This window comes from Rhinatrema bivittatum, chromosome 9 (assembly GCF_901001135.1).
Source record: "Rhinatrema bivittatum chromosome 9, aRhiBiv1.1, whole genome shotgun sequence".
NCBI classification, from domain to species: domain Eukaryota; kingdom Metazoa; phylum Chordata; class Amphibia; order Gymnophiona; family Rhinatrematidae; genus Rhinatrema; species Rhinatrema bivittatum.
The window spans coordinates 58592669-58618802 of NC_042623.1; the positions used below are offsets into that span (position 1 = coordinate 58592669).

Below are 26134 nucleotides of genomic sequence, written 5' to 3' on the forward strand. Positions count from 1 at the left end.
CACCCGCTGCCTCTAAGCCGCGCCCGAACTAGTCTCGCTCGGGGGCCAAGTCCTCACCGCGAATGGATCGGGACCAAGGCTGCCTCTACGCTGCACCCGAGCCCTTCTCACTCGGGGGCTAGGTCCCTGCCGCGATTCGGCCACCGGACCGAGGCTCTCACCTCCGAGGGACCACGGAAATCACCTCGGGAAACTCAACTGGGGGAGGGACCCAAGGGTATCACCGCAGGAGTGCGGGGCTTGTCTTCAAGTAGGATTCTTCTAAGAATTTAGTCGTTAGTGTTTGGAAGAACGCTCAGCGAGCGTTAGGTAGCTCCGAACTGCTTTGGAGACAGAAATTACTGAGCGTCTGCACTTCCTGCAGGGGTATATGTACCACGTGCTGACGTCAGATCCGTCTCCAACTGCTAGCACGAGCACACTATACCCATTTGTAATGAGTCCATCTGCTACACGCTAGGAAAATGTTATTTTAAAAACCACAACATACATGCATAAATCTGGGCTCATGAGTAAATCTGCGCATGTTAAAAGTGGCGGGCCAGAGGCATTCCAGGTAGGGGCCAACATTTATGTGAATAAGTTGCTATTTTATAATCTGCCAAAGTGACGCACTAAGGGCTAGATTTTAAAAGCCCTGCGCGCGTAAATCCTGCCGGATTTACACACGCAGGGTCCTGGCGCGCCTATTGTGCATAGGCCGCCGGCGCGCGCAAAGCCCCGGGACGCGTGTAAGTCCCAGGGCTTCGTAAAAGGGGCAGGAGGGGGCGTGTCTGGGGGGGCATGTCGGCAGTCCGGGGGTGTGTCAGGGGGCGGTCCGGGGGCGGTCCCGAGTGCCCAGGCACTGCAGCCTGTGCCAAGGGATGCCGAGGCGGCGCGGGCAAGTTACAACTGCTTCAAGCAGGCGTAACTTGCACAACAAAAGGTAGGGGGGAATTTAGGTAGGACTGGGGGGTGGGGTAGATAGGGGAAGGGAGGGGAAGGTGGGGGAACGCGGAAGGAAAGTTCCCTCCAAGGCTGTTCCGATTTCGGAGCAGCCTCGGAGGGAACGGAGGCAGGCTGCGCGGCTCGGCGCGCGCAGGCTGCCGATTTTGCGCGGCCTTGTGTGCGTCGACCCCGGGTTTTATAAGATACGCGGGGCTACGCGCATATAGCAAATGTTGCTTACCTGATGTAACAGGTGTTCTCACAGGACAGCAGGATGTTAGTCCTCACAAATGGGTGACATCGAGGATGCAGCCCAACCACGGAAAACTTCTGTCAAAGTTTCAGGAACTTTGACTGGCCCCTACTGGGCATGCCCAGCACAGCACCAACCCTGCAGCCAGCAGGGGTCTCCCTTCAGTCTTGTTTCAAAGCTACAGGCAGTGCCGAAAAATAAAATAAACGAACCCAACACCGCGGGGTGGCGGGCGGGTTTCGTGAGGACTAACATCCTGCTGTCCTGTGAGAACACCTGTTACATCAGGTAAGCAACATTTGCTTTCTCACAGGACAAGCAGGATGGTTGTCCTCACAAATGGGTGAGTACCGAGCTGAGGATGTCCTGACTTGCACCAAATGTACCCAACGGCGTGCAACAGGCACAACAACTGGGGTGGAATTTGGTAAAGGGCATCCACACCCTACCAGGAGGTGGAAGGGTGTTGCTACATCAAGTTGGAAAAAGATTACGCAAGACAGATTGGCCGAAGATGGAATCTTGTCTTCCAGCTTTATCCAAACAATAATGGGCTGCAAAGGTATGGAGGGAACTCCAGGTTGCAGCTTTGCAGATGTCAGGAAGCGGCACCGATCGAAGGTGTGCTACTGAAGTCGCCATGGCCCTCACAGAGTGTGCTTTCCATAGAAACATAGAAACATAGAAATGACGGCAGAAGAAGACCAAACGGCCCATCCAGTCTGCCCAGCAAGCTTCACATTTTTTTTCTCATACTTATCTGTTTCTCTTAGCTCTTTGGTTCTATTTCCCTTCCACCCCCACCATTACTGTAGAGAGCAGTGATGGAGCTGCAACCAAGTGAAATATCAAGCTTGATTAGTTACGGGTAGTAGGGGAAGTAACCGCCGCAATAAGCAAGCTACACCCATGCTTATTTGTTTTACCCAGACTGTGTTATTCAGCCCTTATTGGTTGTTTTTCTTCTCCCCTGCTGTTGAAGCAGGGAGCTATGCTGGATATGCGTGTAGTAACAGTTTTTCTTCTCCCCTGCCGTTGAAGCAGAGAGCTATGCTGGATATGCGTGAAGTATCAGTTTTTCTTCTCCCCTGCCGTTGAAGCAGGATATGCATTGAAAGTGAAGTATCAGGCTTATTTGGTTTGGGGTAGTAACCGTTTTTTGGTTTGGGGTAGTAACCGCCGTAACAAGCCAGCTACTCCCCGCTTTGTGAGTGCGAATCCTTTTTTCTTCTCCCCTGCCGTTGAAGCAGAGAGCTATGCTGGATATGCGTGAAGTATCAGTTTTTCTTCTCCCCTGCCGTTGAAGCAGAGAGCTATGCTGGATATGCATTGAAAGTGAAGTATCAGGCTTATTTGGTTTGGGGTAGTAACCGCCGTATCAAGCCAGCTACTCCCCGCTTTGTGAGTGCGAATCCTTTTTTCTTCTCCCCTGCCGTTGAAGCAGAGAGCTATGCTGGATATGCGTGAAGTATCAGTTTTTCTTCTCCCCTGACACGGTCTTGGAAAGGAATGCCTTTCCAAGACCGTGTCAGGAAAGGAATGCCTTTCCAAGACCGTGTCAGGTCAAGACGGCTTTGACACGGTCTTGGAAAGGAATGCCAGCTTGCTGATAGCAAAAAGAAATGCAGTCCGCCAACCAGGAGGAGAGAGCCTGCTTACCCACAGGTTGTCCTAACTTGTTAGGATGGAAAGAGACGAATAATTGAGTGCTCTTCCTGTGAGAAACTGTACGGTCTAGATAAAAAGCTAGAGCTCGTTTACAGTCTAGGGTATGCAGAGTCTGTTCCCCGGAGTTGGAGTGGGGCCTGGGAAAGAAGATAGGTAGTATAATGGATTGATTGATATGAAACTCCGAAACTACCTTAGGTAAGAATTTAGGGTGAGTGCGGAGTACCACCCGGTCCTGCAGGAGTTTAGTGTAAGGCGGATAGGTAACTAGGGCCTGTAACTCACTAACCCTGCGAGCTGAAGTGATAGCCAAAAGGAATAACACTTTCCATGTGAGATATTTTAGGTCACAGGAGTGCAGAGGTTCGAAAGGTGGTTTCATAAGGCGACCAAGAACCAGATTAAGGTCCCAAGATGGGGCCGGAGGACGTAAAGGTGGCTTCAAATGGAGCAAGCCTTTAAGAAAGCGTGTTACTAGGGGTTGTACTGAGATAGGGACACCCCCGACACCTTTATGGAAGGCGGCTACCGCACTGACATGCATTCTAATGGAAGAGGTCTTTAGACCTGATTCTGATAGATGCCATAAATAGTCCAAGAATTTAGAGATTGGACAGGAAAGGGGATCAAGGGACTGAGAAGTGCACCATGATGTGTACCTTTTCCATTTATATGAGTAAGATTTTCTTGTGGAAGGCTTTCGTGAAGCTATCAGGACACGAGAAACTGAATCTGAAAGGTTGAATGGCTGAAGGACTAACCTTTCAACATCCATGCCGTCAGGGACAAGGCTTGGAGGTTGGGATGGAGGAGGCATCCGTCGTTTTGAGTGAGCAGATGCGGATCCTGTCCCAGAGGAATGTGGCTGGGGATGGAGAGATCCTGGAGAATTGGAAACCACACTTGGCGTGGCCAGTGCGGTGCTATCAGGATCATAGTTCCCCTGTCCTGACGTAGCTTCACGAGAGTCTTCGACAGAAGAGGAAGTGGAGGGAATGCATAAAGCAGACCGGTTGTCCACTTGAGGGAGAATGCATCCCTCGGCCGAGAGTGCTGGCTCCGAATGAGAGAGCAGTAATTGTCCACTTTGTGGTTCTGAGGGGACGCAAAGAGGTCTATGTGGGGATAACCCCACTTGTGAAATAGAGAGGTCGCTACCAAAGGATTGAGTGACCACTCGTGTGGTTGGAAGACACGGCTCAGCTGATCTGCCAATACATTGTCTACTCCCGGGAGGTAGGTGGCCCTGAGGTACATGGATCGGGAGAGGGCTTCCGCCCAAATCTGCGCAGCTTCCTGACACAGCAGGAAGGAGCCTGTGCCTCCCTGCTTGTTTATGTACCACATGGCCACCTGGTTGTCTGTTTGAATTAAGATTGTGTGGTTTGATAGGCAATCTTGAAAAGTCCTGAGAGCATAGCGGATTGCTCGCAGCTCCAGGAAATTTATCTGGTGTTTGGCTTCCTCTAGTGACCAGTATCCTTGAGTTTGTAGATTGTGTAAATGGGCTCCCCACCCGATGTTGGAAGCATCGGTGGTGAGGAGTACCTGGGGATCTGGTGGAAGAAAGGACAATCCCTGTAGGAGGTTGAATTGATTTGTCCACCAGGCAAGAGACAGACGGAGTGAGTCGGTGATTGCAACAATGGAGGACAGAGGCTGAAGAGCTTGAGTCCATTGTAGTCTTAGAGTCCATTGTGTGACTCTCATGGCCAGACGGCCATGGGAGTTACTTGAACTGAGGAGACCATGTGTCCAAGAAGAATGAGGAGTTGGCGAGCTGTGGCTGTTTGTTGAGACTGCAGCTGGCGAGCAAGGGACACCAGGGTTTTGGCCCGTTGATGAGGGAGGAAGGCTTTTGTTTGTAAGGTGTCCAAGTCTGCCCCAATGAAGGATAAGGTCTGAGATGGGACTAAGTAGGATTTCTCGTAATTGACAAGAAACCCTAGAGAAAGCAAGGTTTGAATTGTTAGGGTCAGGGAGGACCGAGCAATTTGCTGGGTTGGGGCCCTGATTAACCAATCGTCCAGGTAGGGGTAGACGTGGACACCTTCCTTCCTGAGGAATGCAGCCACCACCACGAGGCATTTGGTAAAGACTCGTGGTGCGGATGCCAGGCCGAAAGGTAGTACTCTGTATTGGTAGTGGTTTCGGCCTACTAGGAAACGCAGGTATTTGCGATGAGATTGTGTAATCGCAATGTGGGTATATGCGTCTTTCAGGTCTAGAGAGCATAGCCAATCCCCTCTTTGCAGCAGAGGGAGCAGCGAGCCCAGGGTTACCATCTTGAATTTCTCCTTGTAAAGGTACTTGTTGAGAGCCCGTAGGTCTAGGATTGGACGAAGTCCCCCTGACTTTTTTGGGATCAGGAAGTACCTGGAGTAGAACCCTAGTCCTTGTTGTAAGGGAGGAACGGGTTCTATAGTGTTTGATTGTAGGAGAAGAGAAACTTCCTGCTCTAAAAGAGCAGAGTGATCGGTGAGTCTCCACACCTGTAGGGGTGGGGAGTCGGATGGTAGGGTTAGGAAGTTGAGGTGGTAAGCCTGTGCAATGATTGCTATCACCCATTGATCTGTGGTGATTTGATGCCACCTTTCTAGAAAGTGGCACAGCCATCCCCCTACTGGTATAGCTGGAAGAGGGGTTTGGCAACTGCTCTCTAAGTGAAAGTCAAAAACCCGCCGCAGGGCCAGGTGGTGGAGCTGCTGCAGGCTTTTGTTTACGAGTCTGGCGAGGCTGAGTCTTATGGTAAGACCGTGCAGGCCTAGGCTTGGTTGATGGGGGATAATACTTTCGTGGCCGAAAGAAAGACTTTTTGGAGTCCTTCCTAAACGGCTGTTTAGAAGGCAAATCAGGAGGAATGGATGAGAGCTGTTTAAGTGTCTCATGATGATCCTTTAATTCAGCAACAATTTGCTGAATTTGCTCACCAAACAAATTATCCCCTAGGCAGGGTAAATCAGAGAGCCTGTCCTGAACTTCTGGACGAAGGTCAGATGATTTAAGCCAAGCCCAACGTCCGGCGGAGATGGCCGTGGCAGAAATTCTAGTGGAAGCATCAAAGATGTCATAAGCTGTTCTTACTTCATGCTTCCCAGCTTCAAATCCTTTATTTAGGAGGGATTGGAGTTGTGGCTGGAATTGTTCAGGCAAGGCATCTGAGTATTCCTGCATCTGTTTCAGGATGACCCTATTATATTGAGTCATATAGAGCTGATAAGAAGCTATTCTGGAAATCAGCATAGCTCCTTGATATACCTTCCTACCTATACTATCTAGGAATTTGTTTTCCTTAGTAGGAGGTATGGAAGAGTGTGGCTTTAGTCGTTTAGCTTTCTTTTGAGCTGATTCTACGACTACAGAATGATGGTCTAATTGAGGTTTTTGAAAACCAGGTGCTGATTGTACAAGATATGTAGAATCAGCTTTTTTGTTGACCGGGGAAACAGACCCAGGAGATTCCCAATTCTTTTTAAGAAGGTCTAGAAAAACCTGATGAATGGGAATAGAAGTGATGACTTTAGGGTCATCCAGAAATTGGAGCAATTCCATCATCTGGTGCCTGTCATCTTGTTCAGATTGAAGTTGGAAGGGGACCAACTCTGACATTTCCTTCACAAAATTTATGAAAGAGAGGTCCTCAGGGGGAGAACGCTTTCTACTTTCCGCAGGAGAGGGTGGTGAAGGTAAATCATCGGTGTCAGTAGAGGTATCATCACCCCAAGTGTCATACAGATCTGGATGATGACCCGCAGGACCTCGAGGGGGCTGAATACCTGAAGACCCCGGTTGAGGCTCCGAAAAAACGGGTGGAATCACCGGGGACATCGAGAAAATCCTCGATGGAATCGGTGCCGATATGGGCATCGAGGGAACCGGTGTCGATCTTGATGGAATCGGTGTCGGCATCGGAAACTTCGGTGGAGCAGAGGTGCGTATCGCCCCCGAAGAAGAAATCGGTGGCGAGGGACGACCTGGCATCGATGGAACAATTCCCGAAGGGGGAATTCGATACGGTGTTTCTCCACCTGATGAGAAACGTGTCGGTGACAGCGGTCTTGCCGGTGTCGGTGGCACAGGTATCGCCGGTGGAAGGGCTGTCATGAGCGCTTCCATCCGGTTTAGCAGCGGTGCCAGTGCAGCTGCAATCGGCTCGGTGACCGGTTCCACTCTCGGTGCTGGAGTCGGTGCCGGAGGAGACTGGAACCGTAGCATCGCCTTGTCGATGGCCTCCTGGACCAGCCGGTCCAGTTCTGCCCGGAGACCAGGGGTAACGAGACCCGGCTCGACGGGAGAGGGAGGCTGAGGCTGAGCCGGAGGGACCACCGTCACCGGTGGAGTCGCGGCTCCCAAACCCCGAGGGGGTGAGGGTTGTCTCGGTGCCTGCGAAACAGGACTGGATGGTGCCACTTCTGATCGAGACTTTTTAGGCGGAGGCTCAGTCGGTACGGAGGTCGATTCCGCGACAGGCCGAGACTTATGACGTCGATGGCGATGTTTCTCTTTCCGATCCCCTCGATCATCAGGGGAAGGAACAGGAGTCGGTGGCCGTGAAGTCATCGATGGCGGACGGTCACCGAAGGGCTGTCGATGATGATGAGACCTCGACGGTGCCGGTTCCGATAACGTCGATGCAATCGATGGCGTTGGGGTACGAGCTTGAAAGAGAAGCCCCATCTTCTCCATTCTGGCTTTGCGACCCTTTGGTGTCATTAAGGCACATTTGGTGCAAGTCAGAACATCATGCTCACTCCCTAAACACAAAACACAGACTCTATGAGGGTCTGTGATTGACATAGTTCGGGTACAGTCCGGATACAGACGAAACCCCGACGCCATGGCGCTAGGCCAAAAAATTTAGCCGTGGGACTGTCGACTGCCAACGGGCCTCAAGGGCCAAACTCGACGGTAGTCGACCAGACGATGGCAAAAACTTACCGAAGTTCCGCGGACTGAAAAATTTATCGAGGGAGACCCCTGAGGGGCAAATTTTTCTTCAAAATAAAGAATTCTAATTCCTGTCAGGAACGTGGTTAAGAGCTCTTCTACCGCGTGGCTACTGCTGCGCGGAAAAAAGAAGACTGAAGGGAGACCCCTGCTGGCTGCAGGGTTAGTGCTGTGCTGCGCATGCCCAGTAGGGGCCAGTCAAAGTTCCTGAAACTTTGACAGAAGTTTTCCGTGGTTGGGCTCCATCCTCGATGTCACCCATTTGTGAGGACAACCATCCTGCTTGTCCTGTGAGAACAGTCTTTGCAGGGGCAAAAAATATATGTATGTGATATTAGCTGCACCATTCAATTGTTCAACATCAATCAGGCTTCTTCATCATTAGAAGATAGGTATCATCTATTTCAACTACATAGGTAAGATTGTGGAGATTCCTTCATAAAGAAGATTGCGGATTTACTGCCGATTTTATTTGCATAAAAAAAATGTTAAAAAAAAAATGTTTTCACTTCAACAGACTATGTGAATATTTCATAATGACCGATGATTATTTATAAGGCTGAGCTATAAAGAGGTTATTCACTCCCGATGAAACCTAGTATGACGGTCATTTAACAACAATTTTCAGCGTCTTTAATTCATTTTGATTAAACTTCACGTTAGTTGGTCTAAGTTTTTTCATGTGAAATATAATCTTATATTTAAAGGAGAATTTAAAGAAGGCGGCTTCACTGGGGACCCTCAGAGAGGGTGAAGTAATCTGGGTGGAAAATAAACAAACAATGAACTAGATGTGATTCCAGCTGGGGGCACTGGTCCTTTAGCATAGTCTGAGAGTCACTGGGAGACTCAGCAAGAGCAGAGCCCGAACTTAGGGTATTAGAAATGGAAAAGTCCTTCTGGCTGGGAGTTGATTCGCAATAAGCCACTTACTGTAATTTGCAGGCAGACAGAAAATTGATTTGAAGTACAAGCCTTCCTTACCACTCCCCCTGAATGCTATAGATCCCCACTATCTGCAGGTCTGTGTCAGCATACCTTGGTGTCCGTGAACAATGGAGGGGAGGGGCAATTTTCCAGGGGGCTGTCTCTACCCATGTACCCACAAAGAATCCCTTTGCAATTTTCCCCTTAACACGATGCTGTAGTTGAATGAGAAGGTGCAACCAATCTAGGGGAGAGAGCAAAGAACGAGGCACCAAGAACCTCTGACTCCAGCTGACTCTGTGAGTTGCTTTAATTCCTTATGCCTTGACTCTCCTGCTGGGTACTGTAATATTATTCTCTTCTCCACCTGCATGTCGCTTCAGAGGCCACTGCCTAAGAGTCTGCTGACATGACATTCACTTCACAGCTGTCGGACGGTAGGATGATGCCTTTTATACACTTTGAGGTTCATTTTAAAAGCGGTGACTCGCACAATAGTGCCCACATACGGATATGGGCCACCCGCAAGCAACGCAGATTTTTAAAAGCCGCAAATTACACATATATGTATCCGTGCACGCGTGAGAAATAAAAGAGCAGAAAAGGGTCGGAGCATGAGCATGCTGGGGCAGGGCCATGTGCCTAGCTCCATATTTTAAAACCGAAAACCACAGTGTGCATAGGCCAGATATTCACGCTGCTTTACTACTGCTCCTGATGAAGAGCAAGTTTGTAGATTTTGAATTTTAGGGCTTATAGGACAGGGTGAGTGGTCCAGGTCAACTGGGGGGGAGTGCAGGATGAAGAACCAGAGGGGCTGAGAGATCTCAATATTATCTGGACAAACTGGTGGCCTAATTGGAAAACTGGGAATGTGCCTCGTGCAAGCAGGTTTTAAAATCCGCTTACACATGCATGCAAAAGCCGGCAAAATCCTATGAAAGACACGCACGCTAGTGGTGCTCAAGTATCTTCTTAGAATAAGGAGCATACTTGCTCGTGGTTGGTGTATTTTAAAACATAAGCATGCAGATGCGCGCACGATTTAAAACTCCAGCATATCTTCACTCGCGTGCCAATACACACATGTACAATTGCATATGCCTTTGTTTTAAAATTAGGATCTTTGAGTTACTAACTGGATAAATGATACATTATTCCTACTAAAACAGTGCTAAGAATGTGGTCTAGTGAGTGATTAAAATACAAACCAGAGGAGCTCCTAAGAATTGTGATTTGAAATCCTGTTTGTTCACTCATAGGGGCCGATGTAATAAGGTGCGCTGAAGTTGCCGCGGGTTTGGACGCACGTTTTCCCATGCAAAGCCCTATACGGGGATATAATAAGGGTTTTGTGTATGAGAAAAAAGTGCGTACGAACGCACTTACAGACCCGCAGATTTTCCTGCACGAATGCATGCTAGTGGCATGCAAAGGAGGCGATTAGCTAATCATACGCAATGAAGGGAGCTGCGCTAATGCTAGTGCAGGTTTTTTAATGCGGGTTTTTACCGTCACGGTCAGGGCATGAGTTAAGTGTCAGCACTGACTCAGAGGGCCTTTGTCGGCATCCGAGCATCCTGAAAACCACCTAGCTGAGCGCTTATCCTGGCATCCAAGTGGCCAGCTTAGCTAGGCACTTTTCTGGCCGTTGGAACGGCCAGTTTACATAGGTGCTTCCCTAGACGCTTTTCTCAACGTCCAAGCGGCCAGATTTGCGACCTGCTGAGCACCTAGCTCAGCGCCCGAGTGGCAAAATACACGGCCAGAAGTGCGCCTACCTCAGCACCTGAGCAGCAATATTTGCTAGGCGCCTTTCTGGATGCCAGAGCATCCATATTTGCTCCCGGCTGAGTGCCTATGTCGGCAACCGAGCATCCAAATTGGTGCCCAACTGAGCACCTATCTCGCTGCTATGCCAGTGTGAATTAGCATCCATGCAAATATTTGCCATGTTTTCTGCAGCACAGTTATTTGAAATATTAAAAATACTTTCCAGGGTCATACTTTCACTTAATAGGTAGACCTGTTTGCGCGCTCGCTTATGCATGGATTACTAAACTCTTGCTTGGCTAAGTACCCTTACCATACTTAGGTATGCACATTTCTCCATATGTATGTGGATTTCTGCATGCAAATCATTTGCATAATTTATTTTTTTACATCCCATGGAAGCAGCATCTTCAGCCACGTGTGGTGATCAAAACCCGCGCTCATAACTAGAGCCTGTTTTGCCTCGGGTTTTATTATATCAGCCCCATAGTTGCTTAAAGTCACATTATCTCCCTACAACTTATTTCACCTAACTGTAATTTTATAGTGATAAACTTCACTTATCCTTTTATCCTTTGGAAAAAGATTTACAACTCAGACCACAGATTTATTGTGTAAAGGAAAATTAGTTCTTACCTGTTAATTTTCGTTCCTGTAGTATCACGGATCAGTCCAGACTGTGGGTTGAGCCTCCTTTCCAGCAGGTGGAAACAGACTAAAACCGAAAGGATATCCTATATGAGGACAGAGCCTATCCTGTAACCCCTTCAGTATAACCATTGTCAAAGCAGAAAATAACAAAAACCAGAATAGAATCAAGCAAGTAACCATAAAGCTCAATTGAGCAACTGTAGAACACATGATCTTTCTTAACTCTTATTACTCCCTTTCTTAGTCTGTCAACCTTTTCCATCTTTTCCCTAAACTATTACTCTCAACTTTAGTTTATCTATGCCCTCTTCTGTTCACTCCTAGTACTTTTGTTACCTTCTTATAACCATTGATCTCGCCCTCTGTATATATGTATATAAACCATTCCTTCCTGACCCTTTCTCTTTCCTTCCCGTTCCATTTTGCTCCCCACCCCACTCTTTCCTCCAGTCTTTGCCTTGATACTAGATCAAGTTGTGCTATCACAGTTATTTTTACTCTATTTTATTATCTATTATTAGCTAAATAAGTTGTTCTTGATACCGTATTTTACTGTTTTAATGTATAGTGGAATTCAGCTATTATTATACTGTTATATGTACACGCAACTGCGTATTTTTGTTCTATGTACACCGACGTGATATCTTTGATGAGCGGCGGTATATAAAAACCAATAAATAAATAAATAAATAAATAAATAAATAAATGTAAAAAACATGGTATGACTATACGCTCTTGTATATACTTGGTACTTGAACAACCAAGGCTTCCGGCGTAATTGCTCAGTATTCTTGCACAAAAATGACGTATTGAATCTGCGAATCTGCAAGAAACAAGCTTCGAGAGGATAGAAAGAAAGACAGACAGGGAAGGGGCATCTGGACTGATCCGTGGTAGTACAGGAACGAAAATTAACAGATAAGAACTAATTTTCCTTTCCCTGTACGTACCCGAATCAGTCCAGACTGTGGGATGTACCAAAGCTTTCCTAAACCGGGTGGGATCGAGACAGTCCCGCTCGAAGCACTTGCCGCCCAAAGGAACCAAAGACCAGAGCTTGCACATCCAGACGATAGTACCGAGCAAAAGTATACAAAGACGTCCATATGGCAGCTCTACAAATCTCCTGCAGGGAGACTGATTGGCTCTCCGCTCAGGAAGTAGCTTGGGAATGTAGAGAATGAGCCTTTAGGCTCTCGGGAACCGCCCAACCTTGGCAAAGATAGGCCGAGGAGATCGCTTCTTTCAACCACCGCGCAATAGTGGTCTTAGACGCCGGCTTACCCCAATTGGGACCACTCCAGAGGACAAAAAGATGGTCCGAGACCCGAAAGTCATTGGTAACCTGGAGATAGCGAAGTAGAACCCATTTGGCATCCAGCTTACGAAGATCGCCCCCAGTCGTACCCGCAATCTCCTCTGGGGAAAACGCAGGGAGTTCTACCGACTGGTTGACATGGAAGTTGGAAACAACCTTTGGAAAGAAGGAAGGGACTGTCTTGAGGGATACCCCTGAATCGGAAAAGTGCAAGAAAGGTTCCCGACAGGACAACGCTTGAATCTCAGAGATCCGTCGATTGGAGGAGCTAGAAACCAGGAAAACAGTCTTGAGTGTAAGATCATTTAACGTAGCACAACGGAGAGGTTCGAACGGAGTAGCATAGAGGGCCCGAAGGACCAGGTTAAGACTCCTCGACGGGCAAATGGTATGAGAAGGCAGACGTAGGTGTTTGACGCCCTTCAAGAACCGGATAACGTCTGGGTGGCCCGCTAAGGGATGACCTTGTACCCGACCGAGGAGGGAGCAGAGAGCGGAGTCTTGCACGCACAGAGAACTGAAGAAAAGGTCCTTGGAAAGACCCTTGTGAAGGAAAGAAAGGGCCAACGAGACCGAGGCGGAGCGCGCTGAGACACCCGATGCCGCACAAACAGATTCAAAGTCCTTCCAGATACGCATGTAAGCCAAAGAAGTCGAATGTTTTTGGGCCCGCAGTAAGGTGGAGATGACCTCCTCCTTATAGCCCTTACGCCTCAGGCGTCACCGTTCAAAAGCCAGGCCGCTAGACAGAAGCGATCGGCCTGGTCGGAAAATACAGGCCCCTGCCAAAGTAGACGAGGGAGATGACTGAGCCGTAGGGGTCCGTCTGTTGCCAGGTTGATGAGATCTGCGAACCACAGACATCGTGGCCACTCGGGTGCTACCAGAACCACGGGTCCCTGGTGGAGCTCTATTCTTCTGAGAACTTGTCCCACCAGGGGCCACGGGAGAACACGTACAGAAGAACATCCGCCGGCCAAGGGAGAGCCAAAGCATCCATGCCCTCCGAGCCGTGCTCCCTCCAGCCCTGGTGTTGCGCAAGGTCGCCATAGGTCCAGGTGGGGGGGACTCCACCTATACAACTATCAGAGCCATGGCCGCATCCGAGAGCTCCCACTCCCCCGGATCTAGTGATTGACGACTGAGGAAATCGACCTGAACATTCTCCTTGCCTGCGATGTGGGAGACCGCCAGGCACTGCAGATGCCATTCCGCCCATGAGTGTGCCAGCGAGACTGAGTTGGTGACCAGGTCCCCTGAGTGGACTGGGAGAGACAGACCGCACCCAGCCTGACAGACTGGCGTCCATGGTTACCATCATCCACTGTGGAGCTTGGAGAGGCATTCCCTGAAGGAGACAAGGGAGTGACAGCCACCACTGCAAGTTGGCGACTGTAGAGTCCAAGAACAGAAGGACTATGTGAAACTGTTCCGACACCGGCTGCCAAAGGGATAGCAAAGCTTTCTATAATGTTCGCATATGAACAAAAGCCCAGGGGACTAGGTCGATGGTGGAAGCCATGGATCCCAAGACCTGCAGTTAGTCCCAGGCCGTTGGGGAAGGTAATGAAATCAGATTCTGAATCTGCCCGATCAGCTAGAAAGCTCGCGCACGAGGTAAGAAGACCTTGCCCACTCGGGCGTCGAAGTGGGCTCCCAGGAACTCGAACTCCTGGAAGGGCTGAAGGTTGCTCTTGGAGAAATACACTATCCACCCAAGAGACACGAGGAGAACTAACACACGATCCACCGCCTGTTGGCAAAGAGACGCCGACTTGACCCTGACGAGCCAGTCGTCCAGGTAGGGGGGAACAAAGATTCCCTCCCGGCGAAGAGCCGCCGCAACCACCACCATGACCTTGGTGAAGATGCGAGGCGCAGTCGCGAGGCCGAAGGGAAGCGCCCGAAACTGGAAGTCCTGGTTGAGGATGTGGAAACGAAGATACTTCTGGTAGTCACGGTGAATCGGAATATGGAAGTACGCCCCTGCAAGAGCGAGTAAAGTGAGGAACTCTCCGGGGCGAACCGCTGCGATGACCGCTCGCAGGGTTTCCATGCAGAAATGTGGAATCTTGAGGGCCCGGTTGACCCTCGAGGTCGAAGATCGGGGGAAAAGACCCGTCCTTCTTGGGAACAACGAAGTAAATAGAATACTGGCTGGCGCCAAGCTCCCTCTCCGGGGACCGGGACCACTGCGCCCAGCTTCAGGAGTCTGGCGAGGGTTTGTTCCACTGCGTCCCTCTTGGACCGCCCGCATGGGGAAAAGAGAAAAAGATCTGGTAGGTCACGAACAATCTCGAAGGCGTACCTGTCCCTAATAATGTCGAGGATCCACTGGTCCGACGTGATTTTGACCCATTCTCGAAAAACAGGGAAAGGCGGCCGCCTAGGGAGGGGACCGAGGAATGAGTCAACTGAACTTCGTTGCGTGGCAGGCTTAGGGGCGGAGCGCGCGGGCTGGCCCTCGCGAAAGGGCCGACGCCCACGAAATGGCTGCGACCAAGACTGAAACCGAGAAGAATAACCCCTCGAGGAACCACCCCGTCCACGCGGGGTATACCGTCTCTGGCCCCAAAAGAGAGGACGAGAGGGTTTAAAGGAACGGGACAGTTTCCGCCAAGAAATCCATAAGCTTCTCAAGGTCCTCATCAAAAAGCAACTTACCTTTGAAAGGCAACGTGCCCAGCCGGGCTTTGGAGGGCAGATCAGCCGACCAATTGCGCAGCTAGAGGAGTCGTCTGGCAGACACGCCGAGGCCATCGCCTTTGCTTGGACGCGGAGGAGGTCGTAAAGCGCATCAGCCCCATAAGCGACAACGGCCTCGAGACACTCAGCCTGCTCCGCCTCTGCTGACGGGAGGTCTTGGGTGCAGAGTAACTGTTAAACCCACCTGAGGCCTGCCCGTAGCATAAGACTGCTGCAGATAGTCGCACGAACCCCCAGCGCCAGGGCATCAAAAATACGCTTCATAAGTGCCTCGAGCTTGCGGTCCTGGGCGTCCTTCAGAGCCGTGGAACCCTCCACCAGGATGGTGGTATGTTTTGTGACCACAGAGACAGAGGAGTCCAAGGAGGGACTTTTCAAAATTTCCAAACATTCCTCCAGGAGGGGGTAAAGCTCATCATAGGCCGCCCCACCCGGAGTCCCGCCTCAGGAGCCTCCCATTCCCGCAAGAGCAACAGCTTGTGCATGGGGTGAAAAGGGAAGGCGCTTGTCGGAGCCCTGATTCCCGCCAGGACCGGGTCCATATCCTTGAGCCGTAAGGGTGTCCACGGGGAGCCCCTCCAACCCCAATTCCTGGAGGACAAAGGGGATGAGGGGCTCCAGCTACTCCCCGCGGAACATCCGTAGGTCTCTGGGATCGTACTCCTCCAGGGGAGGCAGGGTACCCTCCACCATCAGGGATGGTGTCAGGATCAGGGAGAGGGGGGGCCCTCCCGGGACCACCCGCATGCGAATCGACCCCGGGGGCTCCGCAACCGGGCCAATAGTCAGCGGAGCGGGGACATTTTTTTTTCCCAGGGGGGGGGGGGTCCTGGGTGGGAACCTTCCTCCTCCTCCTGCAGGCTAGCTAAATAGGACTTATGCAGGAGGAGGACAAATTCTGTGGAAAAACGGGTCCTAGAATTCTCGGGGGGGGGGGAGGAGGGGAAGGGGAGGGGAGGTCAGGGATCCCCCTCCTGGGGGTCCGCGGGGCTCAAATCGGGGGGAGAATCTGAAAAAATCAGCCACCCAGCCCCAGGCAGCTCCAAAAACAGAGCCACTGAAAAATCCAAAATGGCCGCCATTCCCGGGCTTTGCCAAGCCGGGAATGGCCTGGCCCTGCTGTGGGGACTCAATCCCCGGACTAAATTTGCCTGCCCTGCCGAGGAAGGACCTTCCCCACCCGGCAGGCAAGCAGAAAGCAAATGTTGCTTACCTGATGTAACAGGTGTTCTCACAGGACAGCAGGATGTTAGTCCTCACAAATGGGTGACATCGAGGATGGAGCCCTGTACGGAAAACTTTTCTGTCAAAGTTTCAACAAGCTTTGACTGACACTGGCACACTGGGTGCACTGAGCATGCCCAGCCTGCAATTATCCCTGTGAGCCACAGGTGTCTCCCTCAGTCTCGTCTTATAGCTAAAAAGCGCAAGCGAAACTAAAATAAAAGTATACAGACCCAACTCCGCGGGGTGGCGGGCGGGTTTCGTGAGGACTAACATCCTGCTGTCCTGTGAGAACACCTGTTACATCAGGTAAGCAACATTTGCTTTCTCACAGGACAAGCAGGATGGTAGTCCTCACAAATGGGTGAGTACCGAGCTGAGGATGCCCGGGAATGCACCAGATACACCGCAGATGCGCAAAGGCGTAACGACTGAGGTGGAAATGGGAACGGAGGGCATCCGCAACACCATAATGGGTTCGTGGAAGGATGTTGGCTAGTGAATTGAAAAAAGTAAGAGTAGGCGGACTGGCCAAACATGGAGCATGCCGGCTAGTCAAATGTAAGCAATAATAGGCTGCGAAGGTATGGAGAGGACTCCAGGCTGCAACCTGATAAAAAAGTACAAGCAGCAGTAACCAAAGGGAAGCTGTTAAGGCTAAGACGGACACAACAGTATGTGGATACCCACAGTGTTGTAGTGAAATGTCTGCTTGTTGGTAGGAAAGGAAATATAGACCACTTAATCAGAAGGATTAGGTCTGTGTGGCCACTGGAAGTAGCAGCTTGACCCTTGCATGAAGGAAAGAGTCAAGTGGAATTCACATGGAATGCAGTGCAATGTAGATAGAATGTAAGCGCAGCATTACTGTCCAGGAATGTGGAAAACCCAGTCTCTCCCTAGGGCGAGAGAGAGAGGTTAGGAAAAATTAATAGAGTATTTCCTGAGGAAAGGAGATACAACATCTACCTGAAAAGGATAGAAAGTTGAATGCGTAGAACTACTCAGTGGCAGAGGAACGGAGTCAGGTGAGTATGGAAAGAGTGCATAACTCACGGACCCTGCTGGCAGGAATGACATTAAGAGGGAAAGAAGTTCCCTTGCCAAACTGTGGAAGAGAGGAATGGAAAGGCTCAAACGTAGAATGTATGAGACTTATAAGGAGAATATATATGTTCATTCCGTGATTAGAGAAATAGAGGCGGCTTGATCAGTGGATAATCCATGGTAAGCCGACTCAGAGAGGATTACCGAAAACGGGAACCCAACTCCCAAAACGATACACCTCCTAAGAGAAAGGTGTATCTATGTGGAGGATGTCTGGAGAACAGAATCCGAGGGAGTAAGAAAAAATGGTGGAAAAGTAAAAGGGGTAATACCTCTTTTTTTTTTTTTTTTTTTTAGCGTCAGGAGGTAAAGCCTGCCCTATTAAACGGCAAGATTTATGTTTAGAAGGTTTTGTGACGCTACCAGAACCTAAGAACATCAGTAAGTCTATGATTTGGGACTGACTGGTGAGGGAATAAAAGGTTACTGATATGATGGATTGAGAAGTATGGGAAAGCATACTGATCTCAGTCAGGGAGTGGGGAAAAGAATACTGAACCCCATCCCAGTTCAACATTAGAAGAATGCTGGCTACGAGAGGCAGCAGAAGAGATATATTGAAGAGGCCTTTGATGGAAGAAAAGGCATCTAAGGGAACGCATAGGAAACATGTGCAGGGAGCAGAACCTGTGCATCGTATGGAATGATGCAGACGCCGAGGAAAGTTTAGTTAAACTCAGCGTTAAAAGATTTGCCCTGTACACATGTAATTGAGACCATTCGAGAGGATAGAACCTACGTGGAGAAGGTCAGATAGAGCGTTCATTAAATCTCTTAGATATGTGGCCCAAGGACGCATGAAGTGAACAAGGGCCAAGGGTAGAGCTGCGCAGCTGTCTAGCAGAGCAGCTAAGAGGTTGTGCGTGCTTATGAGTTGGAAAGCACATTGTCCCTATGCTGTCTGTCTGAATGCACAAAGAATTGTTGCAAAAGCAGTATTGGAAGGCATAAGGGCATAACTCATGGGTGCAACGTCCAGGAAGTTTATGAGAAACTATGCTGGAGTGCAATAGATGCATAATGGGTTGACAGCTTTCAGGAGAAACTTTATAACCCTAAGGAATTGCGAGCATGAGTCGAAGGAGACTAGGTCCTAGTTCGAACTGGGATAAGAATCAGGGACGAAAGCAATGAAACCACTTAGGTCCATTGAGTATAGAATGTCACTGAATATAACCCATAGCAGTTTTGAATTATGAGAAAAATGCATAGTGGGAAGAAACCCCATAGCCCAACCATGAAAAGTTGAAAGGTTGAGGTTATGGAAAATATGTGCAGGGACATATAACAATGTATCAGAATGTCTGTGCGCATGCTGGACAAGAGGGTCTTAAGACTGTGGTGTCCAGAAGTGTTACAGAAGGGATTTATGGCAGTGACAGTAATCCCAGTTAGTAAATGTATAGTGAGTCCTGAAAAAAGTGAGAGCTCCTTGCATGTACTGAAAGTGGTTAGTAGTAGTCTATGCAAGGAAAGTGAATGATGTTACACTCCGCAGAGAAAACAGCATTCACCAACAGTGATGCAAGAGACAGTTCACTTACCGAAGCTGGTGCCGGCGGCAGAGCTTGGGGTTGTAATGTTGACTCACCATAAAGCACATAGAAACATTAAAATAATGTACTTACTGCAGTATGGAGTGATGGTAACCAAAGATACCATTGTACCTGTGACGTCTAAAGAAAGTTGGATTTTCTTAGGTCCAGGATGTGCGGAGAGTAACTATTTTCTGTTAAAAGAAAGAATAGTGCAATTAAAACTCCCCAACCCCCCTCCCTTCTCCCCTCTGCACTTCGTAGCGCCTGGGGGAGTGTACCGGGACTTTGGTACAAGGTGGGGTGGCCGCTCTGATATCTGACCAGATGGGAGACCAGGAGGTGCCCCAATGGAGGATATCATGTAGGCTCCTGCAGGTGTGTGAGCGGTAAGTGGTACCCGCATTTCTGTATGCTGTACAAGGAGACACTGAGACCTGTGGCCAGGCCTCAAGGTGGACTTGTACATGGGGCAATGGTTGCTGAATCTCATGTTTAGCAGATCAGCCAATGCAGCTGGACCTTGGTTGGGAGGGAACCAAGAGTCAGAGCATTGGTCGGCACAGGGACTTGTTACTGACAAGAGAAGAAGCCCTGCTGCAATCCCAAGAAGATAGAGGGGTTCTCCTGATATTGTGGCTAACATAGCTAACATAGTGATATGTGACACTAATACAGTTCTAAAAGGCACATGACCCAGAACTTTTCGAACCACGGTCCGAATGGGAGAACACAACTCTATGGGAATGCCGCCGAAGCGGGTACTTACCATCCGACGTGGATCGCCGCAAGACGAGCCGGTGAAGATTGTTGACCCCGACGGTCTCCGGAGTCCTCGAGGGTAAGGCCGGGGACGTAAACGTCCATCTCGCTCTGAAACCCGGTATGGTGGCACAGGTACAGAGGAGACAGGCCAGGCGTGAGTGGCGTTTAGACTGCTAAGTGTAACAGATGGCCATAGTCCCACACCACTTGACGGTGGGGCACGCCAGGAACAGAGGAGCCCTAACGGAACTCATGTTCCCTTCCCTCGTCACAGCAGCTCGATGTGTCGTGACGCCAATGCAGAAGCTGTCGGACCTGGATCCGGAAGTTCTGGATCACCAAGGACTGCCAAAACTGTAGGAACAGTGCTGATGGCAGTGGTGATGTCGCTCTGCCCGAGCGTTGTCCAGCCTGGAGAAGGATGGCACCGATGTGCTGGATGGCGTCAGCGGCGGACGATCACGATGTCGGCGATGATGGGTGCCACGGTGCTCGGCCCGGTCTTTCACCAGCGCCGAGATGGAAGCCCTCGTCGTCCTGGAAGGCGATCGATGACGAACTGTCAGCACGCCTGCTCTGCTCCTGACACAATGGAGTGTCTTAAGCTAATACGGGGCTTAAAAAAGAACCCAAAGCGTGGAGCAATGTGAGGAGGCGAGGGTATTATGTGGCGGTGCTATGTCGGTATTGACGATATTGAAGGCAACCTAAGGGGCTTCGAGGATATCATCAAAATGGGTATGAAAAATCGTCGATGACTGGCCAGGAGAATGATGACAGTGACGGGCACTGACAGCAGTGGCATAGGTATCTTTGAAACGATGTGGAATCGAATAATCGAAAAACATTGCCGTTATTGAAAAAGATACCGGCATCGACTGAGTCGAAGTCGAATCAATAGGGCGTCAAGGACACCGAAGGAAAACGGAGGTGTCGAGGGCATCGATGCATGGAGGCGGGCATTTATGCCGTTTGTGGCATGGCCACGGGCATCAACTATAGGGCCACAGACGTTGACGGTATCGATTTGGACAGACTCAGATTTCCAAGTGTACATGGCATCGGTGCCCCAGACACGTGTGTCGGTGGCATCGATATGGACACGTATGGAATCGATGGCATGGATCTCCCAGTCGATGAATTCCATCCCGGCATCAACGCCAGTCCTGGAATCGGCATGGGCATCGATGCCAGCCATAAGGCTGGCATTGGCATCAACGCCCATCCACGGAATCGAGCCGGCATGGATACCCACCGATGGGACCCACCTGGGCATCGAATTTCACCGATGGGAGCAGCCTGGCATCGACTGCCCTCGATGGATGCATTCTAACATAGATGCCCATGGATGAAACACCTGGGCATCGGTGTCCATCGATGCAAAAGGACCCGGCACCGATGCCATCGACGGACGGCCATCCGGCACCAATGCCATCGACGGACAAGCCATCCGGCACTGATGTCCATCGATGGGGACCATCCGGCACCGATGTCCACCGATGGGGACCATCCGGCATCGATGCCCACCGACGAATCGATGTGGCACCGATGCCCACCGATGGAAAAGGGCTGGACACCGGTGGGGAGGATGGGGCATCGATGGCATCCCCAAAAGGGGGGGTGGCATCGATGAAGTGACCCTGGGATCGTTAAAAAGTGTCTCGGGCAGCGGTGGCGGCGACCCGAGTATGCATGGCAGTGACTAACAGCGTGTGCGTCAATGGCATGCATCCGGGTAGGGACGGCACCGAGGAAGCCCAAGGAAAAAAACAGTGCGTAGGAGGAAAAAGCCTGGTAGCACTGAAAAGCAAAAAACATGGATAAAGGCATCAGGGCACCGTGGGGGGAGGGGCGCTGATGACATATAAAAGCCCAGGGCGGTTTAGGAGGGTCCCGGTGTAGCGATAGGGTATCGACTGCGTGAGGGTACCAGGGAACGAAGGACTTGAAGCTACAGAAGTCCTAAAGTTAAGGAAAAAATCCCTACCCCACTAGCATAAGCAAGCAGAGTGTCACAGAGATACTCGCAAGCTGTTTAAAGCTAACTGAAAAATGGGGGAAGGGAAGGCTTCAGTCAGTTAACAGCCTTAAGATAGTGACAGGAACTGACCGAAAAATAAGAATTAGTACTCACCGAGCGTCGTAAAAACGTACGCGGAGGGAGACCTGTGCAGGGAAAAGTGTTTTTTGAAGTGAAAAGTTAAGTGTTTCCATGAGGTAATTAGTTAAAAAATCCTCACAGAGCTCCAACCGCTATGCTGACTGCAGAGCGGAAAAAAGAAGACTGAGGGAGACACCTGTGGCTCACAGGGATAATTGCAGGCTGGGCATGCTCAGTGCACCCAGTGTGCCAGTGTCAGTCAAAGCTTGTTGAAACTTTGACAGAAAAGTTTTCCGTACAGGGCTCCATCCTCGATGTCACCCATTTGTGAGGACTACCATCCTGCTTGTCCTGTGAGAACAGAGGCCCTCTCGCGAAAATCGCGACAAGGGCTAACTACAAGAGAGGCAGGCTGCCTGTCGTGGCATAGGGAAAGCCGCACTGAAGAAAAGAACTGCAGAAAAAAAGTTTTGATTGGCAGCCTGCAGGCCCGGAGTGAAGCAGGGGGGAAACCTGCTGACTCCTGCCTTTCTGGCTGCCGGTTCAAGCCCTCCGAAGACCAAAATGAGAAAAATGGGTCTACTGCTGTAAGGTAAGTTTAAAAAGCACTTTGAATACTTTTAACTTTAAACTGCATCTTTGAATTTTTTTTTTTTTTTTTTTTTTTTTTTTTACAGACTGAGCACAGCAGTGGGCTACAAAGCCCCCTCGGCAGCCAGAGGAGGGGGAGACGGGAACTGGACCACCAGACTCGGTCCCCACACCTGGAAGCGGCTACGGACTCAGGCTATACTCTGCACAAGGGGCAAAGCCCCCCTGAGTTCGGCAAGAGCCAGGAGACGGAATCGTCTTCCGCACAAAACCAAACTAAAACTCCCTTATTTATTTTACAGGAAGAAGATCACACTAGATCCCTAAGGAATAAGTACTTGCTTGATCCACGAAGAAAGGAAGAAAAGAAAGGCTGACTAGTCTAGAGCAGGAAACCGAAGGGTGAGCTGCTACACCTGCTGGAGACAGACGAATACTGAAGGGTTACAGGATAGGCTCTGTCCTCATATAGGATATCCTTTCAGTTTTAATCTGCCTCCACCTGCTGGAAAGGAGGCTCAACCCACAGTCTGGACTGATCCGGGTACGTACAGGGAACCCACTTTTATTTTTTGCGGGTGATGCGGGCTATAAGTCTGAAAATAAACAACATAAGGACAGTAGCACAAGCAGTACTATAAACGTGAAGTAAACAGAAATGCAGTTTGCAAACTATTAGTACTGTGCTTTCAAAAAAAGGAAATATGGAAAGAGAGATATGGAGTATTAAGGCATGAGTTAGAAATCTCACCCTTCCAGCAACAGCTCTTCTAACTTTTCTACAACATCTCCAAGAAATTCAGGAATAGCGGTCAGCTGATTGTACGACAGATTCAACAGTTTTAATGCTGGGCATCTTGTCTTTTGATTCAAGTCTAAAGAAGGGCCAATATCATTTCGGGAAACATCAAGGTAGGTGATACACTGCATGTCCAATATATAGGAAGGAAAAGCTGGCAGTTTGTTACTGTGCAAATCCAAGTAAGTCAAGCATTTTAAAGTCTGAAAAAAAAAAGTTTTGAAAATTAGAAATCAACCATTTTTGTTTTTTTGATAGTGTGAACAACAAAGTCTTGGCTAGAAAATTATGCATGTATGTTGGTCACCTTAACACTAACGATTTAGTAACATAGTTAAATTCCTCTTAATAGATATGAAGGACATTTTGGAATAACCTTTGGACATTATGAGAGGTTCCTCGGGCCTTTACCCACAGCTTGTGACCTTAATCCCTTCCATACCCTAGCTGCCCGTCATGGTGCCAGGAGTATTACAGGGTTGTTCCCATTCTGTAACCATGGGAAAAGTACTTAATGCATTTCTCCTTCATAACCTGAACTGCTGGGGGTGGAGATGGCACCTAAAGCTCCTTCCCACTGTTCCATTCTCAGTGAGTGGCCACCTGGGCTCTCTAGACATTGACAACTTATACCTGTCCTTTCAAGCTTAGCAGGTCATCTTTGTGGAACTTCCCTCTCTCTAACAGAATCAAAGGACAAGAAATGCATGGTTGGAATGAACCTCGAGCTTCCATGTCACAAAATTCATTACCTCACACAGTTGTTTTGGAAAGTTTGCGAGTGTGTTTTGGTGAAGCTCCAGTTTCTCAAGACGTTCCAAGTGAAGAGTCAAGCAACATTTCTGACTTATTGAGTCTACATTCTCCAGCTCATTTGCTGAAAGATCGAGTGATTTAACATACTCTTTTTCTGTGGCCAAGGAAGAACTACTATCAGATCTCCTCAATACCGACTGACATTTTGGAGACATCTCTATTAAACAAAACAAAAATACATATGTGCATCTATTCAATAGCATGGCTTACTTTTTAATTGCTTATTTACAAAAAAATCTATTTAGGAAAAACAATACTGTTAGGCACTGCATCAATAATTTATATGTCCGTAGTTTTCCACAGAAAAGGAAATTCATAGATGAGATCATGATATAAAGTTACAGACAGAAAGGTCAGAGGAAACATGAAAAAATATCTCTTTAATGGGAGGGTGGTAGATATCTAGAAGAGCCTACAGCTGTTTGGCACAACCAAAACATAATTTAAACATTATAGGGACAGATGTGGAGTGCAGTGGTGGGTTACAGCTGGAAGAAATGAAGGGGGTGGCTTCTGTGTTTGCTCACTCAAATGGAACTTAAGAGGGCCAAAGAGAGAAGAATGCAAGCAAATGGGCACAATGGTGGTACAGCTGCACTGGGCTTCACTGTACAGAGCAATCCTGGTTATAACTCTACCATCGTAAATTTGGTTGCAGTATTCTAAGGCAGTTGGGTAACCTGCAAGGGATGGCCATGATAACAGCCCTAACATTTACAAGCCCAGGGTAGCCATAGGTTCTGAACAGCCCCCTCACTGATTTTGGCAGAGTGTGGTGGTATTTCAAGGGAGGAGGAGCTTGAGTGCTGGATTAAGACTGGGACTTGTAAGCATCAAAGTCTATAAAAGACTACCAGAGATGGAGGTGGAGGCTAGCACCAGCACAGAATTAAAGCAGAGGGCTGAGAGCTCAGGTAAAGATATGGGGGGAGCAGGTGTTGGCTTAAGGATGGGAATTTGCATTTATACACATAAAACACAGTTGTATACACATAAAAGTGCCCCAGGGAATGTGCACATACTGTATGTAAGTACATAAAGAATGAATTTTGCATGTACTTTTACATGTACTAGAAAGAGGCATTCACGAGGGTGGAGATGGGATGGGGAAACCCACTTATGTGTACACTTTTGATTTTCAAAATTATGCAAGTAAATATATCTGTTAGAATGCACTCAGCTAGAATGTTCATTACAGTTCCTTTCTTTTGTTTTCAAGCCATTTTTGGGACAAATTTTGTTTTGGGGGGGGGGGGGAATAAGTGTATGCTATTTGCAAATAGTGTGCACTATTTTCCAAAACAAATAAAAATTACTATTTGGGGAATTTCCGAGGCCATGTTTGATTTAGTTCAGATTTAATGCAACTGGCCTTTTTCAGTTCAGATTACCATTCGTTTTAAAACAAATGCACATCTCTATTAGGTGTACATATTTATACCTACTCCCAAGCATGCATAAATGTGTGCACGGAAGCCATGCTGGGTTCTGTGAACACCCACTAATTTTCAAGGCAGACTTACACGCGCAAGTCTGCTTTGAAAGTTTGGGCTGAAGTATGTGAGTGTTTTCTACTTGGAAGCTGTTATGTCCATCTACCCAAAGTGACAGAGGATGACGACAGGCCAACTGGTTACATTATAGCATAATAAATGACAGCAGATAAAGACAAAAGGTCTCTCTAGTCTGCCCAGAAATTTGCTTTTGGTAGTAACTGCCGCTCCATGCACAGAGCTGCCTAATGACTGCAGCTCTGTGCAGGTTACCCCCCATGCCGTCTGTTAAATGTAGTAGTGACTGCCGCTCCGTGCAGGCTACACTCATGCAGAAGTATTACACATAAAGGTAACATAGGTTACCCTATTTTTTCATTTCCATCCTCTAGCCCAGGGGTCAGGAACCTTTTTGGCTGAGAGAGCCATAAACGCCACATATTTTAAAATGTAATTCCTTGAGAGCCATACAATATGTTTAAAACTAAATACAAGTAAATGTGTGCATTTTATGTAAGATCACACTTTTAAAG

At 48.9% G+C, this 26134-nt stretch overlaps 1 protein-coding gene across 2 annotated transcripts in view; it reads right to left on the reverse strand.

The window, feature by feature from the left end:
• Window positions 1-26134, reverse strand: part of LRRK2 (leucine rich repeat kinase 2) — a 584366-nt gene that overhangs the window by 308862 nt on the left and 249370 nt on the right. For both annotated transcript variants that reach the window (XM_029617357.1, XM_029617356.1), the window contains 2 exons: window positions 24045-24265; window positions 23245-23495 (listed from right to left, as the gene is read on the reverse strand). In XM_029617357.1, coding sequence (XP_029473217.1) covers window positions 23245-23495; window positions 24045-24265 — 472 coding nt within the window. The remainder of the gene's footprint in view (window positions 1-23244; window positions 23496-24044; window positions 24266-26134) is intronic.